Below are 12,019 nucleotides of genomic sequence, written 5' to 3' on the forward strand. Positions count from 1 at the left end.
ACACTCTTCTTTGCAAGTGAATGAGAGGAACAACAATCTTGGAGAAATCTTGAATGAATCTTCTGTAGTAACCAACCAACCTAAGAAAGCTCTGAATCTAAGATGGAGACTTCAGGACCTCCTACTACATCACCGCTCGATCTTGCCCAGATTTACTAAAATTATGTTTTTATTGACGAGGTGTCCCAAGAATTGAGCATCGTGCAACCAAAACTCACACTTGGAGAATTTGTCATGCAGCCTATCCTTCCTCAAAAATCCAAAAATCTCTTGAAGATGATCCTCAGGTTGCTCCTTGGTCTTGGAGGAGAACAAAATTGTTGGATTAAAGTATCTATGCTTATAAAAAAATTGGTATAAACTTGAAAATAGAAGCAAAGTCCTTTTCGGGTTTCCCTCATAACCAAAAATATCTAGAAATGATATTAGGGGAGAGAGAGAGAGAGAGAGAGAGAGAGAGAGAGAGAGAAAGAGATAATCTATTAATATATTATATGATTAACTTATTAATTGGACATAGATAACTGACCTGTTAAATATGTTATGTGATTAATAAATTAACATGATATCAATAGTTAAATAATTGATTTGTTAATTTATATGGTTAATAAATTAATAAGAAATCACTCATAATTAGTTAATTATCAATCATAATTAATCTGGAATCAATTCAAGATTAATTAGAATTAATTAAATGTGCAAGGGGTGAAATGTAATTGTTTGATAGTTGAATAAAAATAGGCAATTCTACACCATTCAAGGGAAGACGGTTTTGGAGGCTCTTCTATGGTTTCTGAAAGTCTCTTGGATGCAGATAAGGAAAAGATTTGAACTGAGATTAAATCTATTATTTAATTAATTCAAATCTGGCTTTGCCTGTAATTACCTAAGCTATAAATTGGACCCATTGGCTTACAGTTTCCTTTCATGCTCTTCCCATAAGGCATAGGAACAAAATTTCCCTCATACCTTCTCTTTCCTCTTCATTATAGGGTTTCTAGGGTTTTTGTTTTGAGCCATTAGAGGCATCAAACTTTTGATGCTTGCTTTCTAAAGACAGAAAGGAAAGGATCAAATATTTATTTTACCATGATAAATGTTAGGCGTGCGTATGAGGTGGTTTGGTTCGGTTATCGGTCAAAACTGGACCATAACCATTATATCCTGTTAATATATTTTTCTAACCATTGGATAATGGTTAGTAATGGTTTCGGTTAATGGTTTAAGGCGCTTAATGGTTTTAGTTAACAATTAACACCGGTTAACCAAAGTCATTAAAAATAACAATAAAAATAGAAAGTAATGAACCCCATACTGTCATATTATATTTACAATTTTCACTTTAGTTTTATAAATACTAATAGTTAAATATATACAATTAATCAAGATGTTATATTTTATTATACAAACTATACTGAAACTGAGAGTAGTGGTAATGCAAGCATTTTATGATTGTATTTCACTATTTTGGATAATTTCCTAGTGTCTTGACTTGGTGTTGGACTATATGACTCTTCTACCCACTAAAAAGTTATAATTTATTAAAAGGAAAGTTTTACAAAAATATCTACCAAAATGTTACGAATAAATGAAAAATGTTGATTGCTTGAAATGTCAGCTACTATTCTACTCTCATTTGGCCTTAATAGAATTAACATGTTCTATACATAAAGACAAAAATAATTTTGCAAAAGAACATATAACTTATGACTAAATGCAAAAGGTGCTAATCTCAGTTATGTAATGAAATTTTCTAAATACTATTTCTTGTTTTTACTTTCTAATAACATACCAAAAGAAAAAAAATGAAAAATTCTTAAAAAGATGTAACTTGTAATAAAAAAGGGACAATTTCCTTTAAAATCTCCATCGATTTTACCCTTTACAAAATAATCTATAAAAAAACATTTAAGATATTGTTAAAAGTTAAGAAGTAGAAAATTATAAAGTAATTAAACAAAGAAATGGTTACCATTTTCTACATTCACCAAATTCACTGGCAACTCTTCTAATTGTAGGCCGTGAATATGCGTCTCTTGCAAGTCCGACGGTGTAGCATGTAGCCAATCCTGTGTACGTATCAAAGCTTCGACAGTGTTAGGTGTAAGTGAGCTTTTGAATTTGTCAATAACCCTACCACCGGTACTAAATGCCGACTCACTAGCAACGGTGGAAACTAGCATTCCCATAACATGTTTTGCAATTTTAGAGAGTACGGGGTATTTACCCAAATTGAGCTTCCACCAACTTAATATATCAAAATCATCACCCTTCGATTTATTTTCTGTCGTATCAGCAAAATATATATCCAATTCAGTATTATTAATACTTTTTCCCCGGTTTTCCAAAATACTTTGCAGAGCCGTCATCCAAACCAAGATCTACAACACCACTAAACAATGTAGTAGTAGAAGATGAAGAATCAGTTGCCTTTTTCTCATTATCTTTTTCCTCAATTTTCTTGTAACGAGCAAATAACTCTCTTAAAGTTTCTTGCACTCCGTGAGTCACCTTATTGACTTTTTTTTATCATCACTACCTTAAATCAACCCCAAGCAATAATCAAGAAAGAACATCTTGTTTCGGGGAACTAAAACTAACGCAACACGCAACAACATATTCAAGTTTTCCAAGTTGTCCCAATACTTATCATATTTGGGTTTCATTAACAATGTCATTTTTTCCTTTTTCTCATTTATGTTTAAACACATACTTGATATGGCCGCATGCATCATGATACGATCCCCAACAAATACATTTGATGTCACATACTTATTACCATATACTTTTCTTGTAATATTGCTGAAAATCATCAAGAACTCCATAAAGTGCCTACTGGAAACAAATAACTAACACAATTAGGCTATCATTATATATAGACATATTAACATACTTGATTTTTTTTTTAAAAGTATATGTTTTTACCTAGCTTTCTCCCAATCCTCTTCTTCGAGATCCCCCAAAGCTCATCTGTTCTTCTTTCTCTTTTTAGTACTCTTCTCATCATTATCATCATCAGCTTCACTATAAAAGTAAGAGTTGTAATTGATGTCAATCTCTTGAACCCTATCAAGAAAAACAAAGAGACAAGCATTAACACATTTTAGTAAGAATATAAATTTCAGAATAATTGATCAACTTAAATACCAATATCAATAATATAAAATACCTATTAAATGCTTTGAGTGCTTCCCTGCTGTTTCCAACATTAAGAATGTGGAATTCCATCGACTGTCAACATCAATACATGGCTTACTTTTAGATTCAATTTTTTCGAACTCAACACACTCTTTAAAGCTAGCATACCTAGAAGGGGATGAACTTGCATACCTGACTGCATTTCTAATCTTGGTGATTGTATCAAATTGCTCATCTAAGCCATCTTTCACCACAAGAATGATGATATTGGCACAACATCTTAAATGAACCTATTTGCAATCTAAAATAGAACGAGAACCTTTAAACATAGATCTTAAATATTTAATAGCCCCATCGTTGGATGAAGCATTGTCAACGGTTATGGTAAAAACCCGATCTATGACCCATTCCTATAAGCAACGATAGACTAATTTACCTACCGTCTCCCTTATGGTTGGATATTTGACAAAAATTCAAAATTCTTTTATTCAGTGTCTAATTTTCATCAACCCAGTGGGCGGTAAGACACATGTAATTAAAATTTGGACCGATGTCCATGTGTCGGTGGTAAGAGAAATTGTTTGGTTTTTCAGTAGTTACTTAAGTTTATTTTTCTCTTCTTCATGTATTGATAAAAAATCTTTCGCCACCGTCCACCTAGATGGGAATTTGAACATGGGATTAATTTCCCATACAAATTCCCTAAAGCCCTCGTCGTCGACTATACTGAAAGGCCTATTATCTTTTATACATATTCTAGCTAGGAATTTCCTTGCTTTTTCTTGGTTGAAGTGATGGGAAGCTAAAACTATCCCCAGGTTCCATTTTTGTTGTGGGTTTGAAGCTTAATATAGCTTGTGTCTTCATATTTGCTTCCTTGTAAAGCAGAGACCGTTTGCATACATTCTTCAAATGATATCCCATGGTACCTGTAACATTCTTTTTGGTACCGCCAGCAAACATAATTGTACAATGAGGGCATTTTACCTTACTTCTACTACCCCCAACACAAGTAAAATGATCCCACGCGAAGGATCTCTTTGGCTGATCACCTTTAGTTTTGGTCACATCATTTACGCCATCCACATCTTTTTTTAGTTCATTATATTCATCATTGACATCGATGATTAGATCTGGTTCATCTCTAAAATTCATGTTTTGGTTTTGTATACTCTTTGTTGCCATCTATAATTCCCTAAGAATAACCAAATAAATAAGACATTTTGACATGTTATCTAAATTATTAGCTCGTATTTTGTTTGTCTGTCCCATATGATAACTAAATACAAACATTTGATGACGTCTACATTCAAAAAAGAATTCAATAATTATTAATAAATATAGAGATAACACACATATATATATATATATATATATATATATATATATATATATACAGAGAGAGAGAGAGAGAGAGAGAGAGAGGTAGGTTCAATTGAGAAAATGAAAAAGGTTGAGAATGGAGGAATCATTCTCAGCCAATCATTTATCTAACATGTTCATATTAAAAAAAAATGTGCGTGTGCATTTTCATTAAGGGTATCTTTGTAAATTAGTAACTTTTTTACATAGAACTTACATGTTCGTGTTATCAGTTTCCAATTTGATGATATATTTATCTCGTTTGAATCGGATATGAGGAATTAATTATCAAGATTATTTTCTTTATATAACTCGTTAGCAATTATACGTTTTCATTCCATTAATCGTGAAGTTTCGCATCTGTGTTTCAGTTTTCTACTTCGTTTTCAGTTTCCGATTTGATCAGGTATGTATATCGTTTGAATCGGATAGATCGGAGTTCATTATCAAGATTATTGCTTTTTATAATTTGTTTGGAAGTACGCTTATTATATTCGTTTTGGAGTTGTTTCATCGGAGTTCATTATCAAGATTATCAAGTTTCGAATATGTATTGGAGTTATTTCATCGGATTTTTGTTAAGTAGTTTGAGATATTTATTTCATCAGTTATATCATTGTAGTTTTTACGCTTTGTACTGAGAGAGATCGCTTAATTACATCATATGATCATATATGATTTAAGTTTCTTTCAGATATTTTGTACGTTAAGGTGAGATATCTTCGAAATTAACCAGGTTTTCATATTTACGACTTTTTTTGTGAGATATATTCGATATATTCGATATTAAGATTGTTTTTGTTTATTTATATAGATCATTTGGTGTATTATGTCGAATTCTAGTGTTATTGATGGTGATTTGTATTCTTCTATGAGTGAGAGTGAAGAAGAAGATGCTGAGAACTCATTTTTTGAAGGTATCAGTTATTGAATTATTTTGTTGTTTTTAATTTTGTTGATTATCATTTATTTATATATGAATATATTAATATGAATAAATTGTTGTCTTATTCATATATGAATAAACGTCTGATAATTGTAATTTCGAATTTATTATTTTTTTTCGTTTTATTCATATATGAATAAGTTATGTTTTATTTACATATGAATATGTTAAAATAAATAAATTGTTGTCTTATTCATACATGAATAAACGTGTGTTAATTGTAATTTCGAATTTATTATTTTTTTCGTTTTATTCATATATGAATAAGTTATGTTTTATTTTATATATTTTGAATCCTCATGAATTTTATGTATTCATATATGAATGTTTTTTGTTTTATTTATATGAGTTTTATGTATTCATGTATATTATTGTTTTATTCATGCATTATTAGTTTAGGTGGTGAATCTTCAAGTTCAGTACATGATGCACAATATTTTGATGATATAATTGGAGAACATGTCTATAAGCCAGATGTACCTGTTCAACTTATTCCATTTAAGGGTTTATTCTTCAAATCATTAAAGTTGGCTATCAAAATATATTTTGAGTAGGGGTGGAATTGGTACGGTACCGAGTTTTTTTTTCTCCAAACCGTGTACCGTACCAACAATAGTTGGTATAAGATTTTAGCTACCGGTACCGTACCAAGTATACTTGGTACCAATTAATTTGGCTACCAACAAATTTGGTTGGTACATATTGGTATTTGGTATATACCAAATTTCTTAACTAATATGTACTATAGATGAATATAAGTTGAATTTGTAGACATTTGGCCGTTGCTTCACTCGCTTCTAGTAGTATTTTTTTGGAAACCACTAAAAGGATTAAAAGATGTTCACCCCTAGCAAGTTTCTAGAGGAAACAAATGGAAACAGTAGAAGGAATGAGAAGTTAGTATTCATTTTTAAGTTTTAGTGTATGTATCACCAATCTCATGCACATCAAAAAATAAGTATCAAGAAATTTTTCGGTCAATGTATTAGTTTAGTAATTCTAAGACTTGTTAGTTCTTATTCTAATTAAAACATGAAGATATGAGAACTCATATTTCTTTGTATTTATGAATTCATATATATATATATATATATATATATATATATATATATATATATATATATATATATATATATATATATATATAGTAGAAGGAATGAGAAGTTAGTATTCATTTTTAAGTTTTAGTGTATGTATCACCAATCTCACGCACATCAAAAAATAAGTATCAAGAAATTTTTCGGTCAATGTATTAGTTTAGTAATTCTAAGACTTGTTAGTTATTATTCTAATTAAAACATGAAGATATGAGAACTCATATTTCTTTGTATTTATGAATTCATATATATATATATATATATATAAATTGGTTGGTACGGTACAACCGTGGTATTCAAAATTTCATACCGTTACCGTACCAAGACTACTTAATTGGCATGGTATTACCAGCCAAACATATTGGCTACCAAACAAATTGGCGACCGATATAATTGGTTCGGTTGGTAACATGCTGGTTGGTTCTCTGTGGTACATATTTGCCAGCCCTAATTCTGAGTATGCTGAAATTGGTGGTTTTGATGTTAGACTGAGCACACAGTCAAGGTTTGATAACAAGATTATAAAGAAGAAACGTGTTATATGTAATCGTGGTGGTAAACAAAAAAAAGAAATCTTGTGACACATTAGGTACAAGTGGTGTTAGGAGGAAACGAAATTCAAATTCAAGAGCTATTGGTTGTCAAGCAAAGATTATATTTGAATCTGTGTATGGAAGTCCAGATTATAAAGTTTTTCAGTTTGATGAACTTCACAACCATCCACTTGAGAAGACAAGCGATTTAAAAAAGGCAAGACAAATGTCATATTCAGAAAAAGAGTTTATTGTGCGTGCTTCCACATCAAAAATAGGTCCAACTATGGCTCATAAGTTGAGGGCAAGTCTGAGAGGTGGGTATGAGTTTGTAAAGCCCAAAGTAGTTGACTATAAAAATTTAACGAGAGATATCAACAGGGTTATTGGTTATAAAGATGCCCAAATGATAGTAAACACAATGAATTACCGTCGAGCTCACTATCCAAATTACTCATTTAAGTTTAATTGTCAAGATGATGTTTTGGATTGTATGTTTTGGGCTGATGAAATGGAGAAGGCATATTATGCTAAATTTGGTGATGTTATCTCGTTTGATGCGACTTTCCGAACAAACAAGTAAGTTATTTTATCTACTTTTGTTTATAGCTTATTCATATATGAATATTTTTATATTCGCTTATTAATACATCAAAAATTGACTTTAATGAACATTTTTTTGTGTGTTAGGTATCGAATGGTTTTTGTGCCGTTTACTGCTATTGACCATCATAAAAAATCAGTTACTGTTGGATCTGGGTTGCTAAGCAATGAAAGCATTGAGTCTTACTCTTGGTTGCTTAAAGAATTTCTTAAAACTCATGGGAAAGAACCAACACTTGTTTTAACCGATCAAGATGCTGCAATAAAACAAGCTATTGAGAATGTGTTTCGTAATTCAAAGCATTGATTATGTATGTGGCATATAATGAAAAAGTTCAAAAAATGTATTATTTTAATGTATTTCAAATATATTACTTATTAGTATATTCATTTATGAATATTGATTGTTATTTTACTTATTATTATTTATTCATTTATGAATATTTTTGTTTTAATACAGATATCAGATGATTTATTTACAAACACAGACTTTAGAAAAAGGTTTTCGAAGCTTGTTTGGGACATTAATATGAAACCTGATGTTTTTGAGGTGAAGTGGGGTTTGCTTATGAAGGAATTCAATCTTGAAGACACAAGATGATTTAAAGACTTGTTTACAATACGTGATTCATGGATACCTGGATATTTTAGTGATATTCCAATGTGTGGTTTGATGAAGACTACATCGAGGTCAGAGAGTATGAATTCATTTTTTAATACATATTCAAAAAGTGGGAACTTACTTTTGAATTTCATGATGAATTACGACACTGCCATTCAAAAGCAAAGGTGTTAGGTCCAGATAGTGTTGCGTCTTGGGCTCGACATTTAGTCCATTTAATCTTCGGTATGGCCTGTCCATCCGTGAGTTATTTTGTAGGGTTTAATATTTATAGATGTTGGCATGCATCCTAGAACGTACTTTTTGATAGAGATTTTAATAGCGTTCATCGTTCTTATCTTTTGTAACCCTAATATCCTCTACAGCGGAAGTTCTTCATCGAGCTCTATTGAGGATTGAATCAATTGAATCATTTGACACATTCAGATTCATTCTTGTGCTTTATCTTACTGTTTTTGCTTTCTTGATTTACCTGTTATAAGATCTAATCAATCAAAGAGTTTTATAAACTCATCAATTGGTATCAGAACAGGAGGTTGTGTAATTCATACACATCTCTTCTATGAAAGAAGTGATTAGGGTTTATTCCGCATTAACTGATATTTATTGAGCCGTCACTCCATAATTGACGTATCTCATTATTTATTCGTTTTGCCCTAATATTACATATTACAAGTCTGATCTTGCAACAGGTTAAACGATCAAGCATGGACGATTCTCAATCTAATCCTATCAACATCTCAAATAGTATTGGATCTACAACAAAGATTCCAATTCTTTACACTCAAGATTACGAGGTTTGGGCGCATCATTTCAAAGACTGCGTCATCGGATCTGAAGATAATGGGTATCTAATATAGGAAGCCATTGTGTCTAGACCATTTGCTCATTCAGGAACATCCAGAATTATTAAAACTCAGAAGGAGTATAATGATCTGTTAAAGGATGTGAAAGACGTCGCTCAAGACGAAAAGGAGAAGTTTTAGTGCAACATCAAAGCATTGAGACTGATTCGCTTCCCTCTTCAATCTGACACATTTAGGTTGGTGAGTTCCTGTAGTACCGCTAAAGAAATCTGGGATCGGCTGCGAGAGCTGTATTCCACAGATGAAGATTTGGAGCACTCAATTCAGACCTTGCTTTTGTCTGAGTTTGGAGAGTTCAAGCAAAATCTCGATGAGTCCGTTACACAGACATCTGATCGCTTCAATCATCTTCTCAGCAAGATGATCAAACATGATATCGAAAGGAAGCTTATTGAACAGAAGGTTACTTTTTTGAATGGCTTAAGATCCAAATGGAGAGCTGTTGTGTCTACAGTTAAAGCTCACGAGCAGTTCAAATCATATTCGCAGGCGAAACTGGTGGGAATTCTGAAATCCCAGGAAAAGATAGTGATGCAAGAGAAGAGTGTGGTCTCAAACTTGGGGTCCTTGGCCCTCCTGTCTAAAAGTAAGAATGCAGTAGAAGACGAAGATCTGAACCTGGAGGACTACGATCTAACTTCAAAAGATTATGCTATGATGGTGTCCAATCCTTAAAGGTTCATCAAAAAGAAGTTTTCTACCAATAAGAACCGAAATTGGCAGGGAAGCTACAGTTCTGAAAAGGTAAGGGAGGAGCCGAAGACTGAAGAACCAAAGAAAGAGATGAAGGTTGAAGCGGATTCTGGTGTCAGCTGTTATTACTGTGGAGGAAAGAATCATTACGCCAAAGATTGTGTTTTGAAGAAAATGACAGAGAAAGATGAGGAGAAAGATGAAGAGGCAATCCTGATGAAGAAGCTAGAAGAGATTAAAAGGAAGAAAGCTGCTACTAATCCTTCTATGAATGCTCTTATTGTACAGGGTTCGGCAGAAGATGACGAGTTCGGTGGCGTACAGGTATGGTCGACCGACTCACAAGATGATGAGGTGAGAAAGCCTTCTCATGGAAAGGCTTAGGTCGCAAGAGGTGGTGAAAGCAGTGGAAAGTGTCTGATGGTGAATGACGTATCTCACATGAGGGGATATAATACTGATGGTGGAAATGAAGACACTAAGGAGCGAGAGGACTTGTGCTTCACAGCAAAACCTCTTAGTGTGCAGATCAGTGAACTTGATGAACTGATCAAGAAGGTACAATCTTTTTTTATTTCGTTCAAAATTCCACAAAAATCATATGAAAAGGAATTAAATAACTTGAATTCAAGAATCTCAAATCTGGATAGTTGTTTAACTCAAACACGGGTCACAAATTCTAACCTGACTAACCAAATAAGCAGGGTGTCATCCAAGAGTGAGGAGCGAAGGATGTGGATTGAGCAGAAGGAGTCGGAGCTTATTAAGTCTAAGGATGAAAACATTTATTTTCAAAGAGACAATTTGAAATTGTTAAAACAAAGGAATGTTTTTTGTTTGATTGCTAAAACACTTTATGCTAACATTACTCAACAGCATCTAAATTGTGAAATAAGGCAGAAGATACATCGCATGATTCTACCCTTCGTTGAGCTTAAGGAGGATGAAATCGATGACGAAGCATACAACTGTGAAAGTGTTGTATCTTCCGATGACGTGAATCCTACTTATATGTATGGTCTGGACAAAATAGAATCTTTTATAAAGTCCAAAGACCATAAGGACATGCTTAAAAATCTTTTGGATGAAAATGATAAGCTGAAACTCATGACCAAAACCATACAAAAATTCGACTCATTGAGTGCCAATTTAAGTTCAGTAAATAAAATCGATGTTGAAAACGCATCTGAACTTAATGAGGACGATGATATGAGTGAAATTTCTGTAGAGGTTGAAGTCGACTGTTCTGAGTTTGGCAAGAACGAACCCGAAAACCACAAAAATCTGATTTCTGAAAATTCTGTGGAATTCGCTCGTTTGTCCAAAAATAAGTCCCCGACCCTTGAAGAAAAGGTTGTTGTGTACCAAAAGGTGAGAACCACACTGAATCAAGTATATAAGATCACAGGAGTAACCGAAAGGTTGTTGTGTACCAAAAGGTGAGAACCACGCAGATGGCTGTGATGAGTTCTTCTGGTCAGCTCCTATAGATAATGCAGACGAAACAGTTGGTTTGTCAGAGCGAACGTCCTGGAAAACCAAAGGAAGATATGTACCAGAGCCGCTGAATAAGCCTGACAACTTTGACGTGCCAAGTACAAGTGGCACAAAAGAAATACCTGTAGAAGAAGTCACCTCCACAAGCGAAACCTCATCTATGAATAGTGAACTGGCTGTCAAGAAGCTAAAACAAAAAGCAAATATCCACAGACAACCGAAACATGTGAAAAATCAAAAGCAACAGAGAAACCTAAGATACAAAAAGAATCTCTCAGAGTGAAAGCAGTTTTGGCGTTCTCAGAATCCTCATTACTCTTACCATGATAAAGATTCTAAGTCAGAGAAAAAGACTTTCGGGCCACATGAAGCACATAACCGAAAGGATAGGTTCGGTCCCGAAAGCAACAGCAACCGAAAAGCAAGTTTCGGTCTGCCAAGTAATAACAAGCAAAGACCCAGTTTTAGTCCTTCAAGCTTTTATAATAAAACATCAAGTTTCAGACCACCAGCCAACAACAACCAAAAATCCAACTTCAGCTCATCATCGAGCAGCCACCGAAGGTCCAGGTTCGGTACCTCTAATGATCATAAACAAAAGAGTCATTTCGAACCTCAAGTCAGGAAAAACTCTCATTCTAAATTCTCTTTTTCTAATTCTT

At 33.1% G+C, this 12,019-nt stretch overlaps 1 protein-coding gene across 1 annotated transcript; it reads left to right on the forward strand.

Annotated features, from left to right (window-relative positions):
- Positions 1-6,953: 6,953 nt before the first annotated feature.
- Positions 6,954-8,280, forward strand: LOC111903798 (protein FAR1-RELATED SEQUENCE 5-like). The gene is made up of 4 exons (XM_052766654.1): positions 6,954-7,086; positions 7,133-7,655; positions 7,767-7,962; positions 8,140-8,280. Exons 1-4 carry the CDS (start codon positions 6,954-6,956, stop codon positions 8,278-8,280), a joined length of 993 nt encoding a protein of 330 aa, XP_052622614.1.
- The last annotated feature ends 3,739 nt before the right edge of the window (positions 8,281-12,019 follow it).

This window comes from Lactuca sativa, chromosome 8, assembly GCF_002870075.4.
Source record: "Lactuca sativa cultivar Salinas chromosome 8, Lsat_Salinas_v11, whole genome shotgun sequence".
Lineage (NCBI taxonomy): Eukaryota > Viridiplantae > Streptophyta > Magnoliopsida > Asterales > Asteraceae > Lactuca > Lactuca sativa.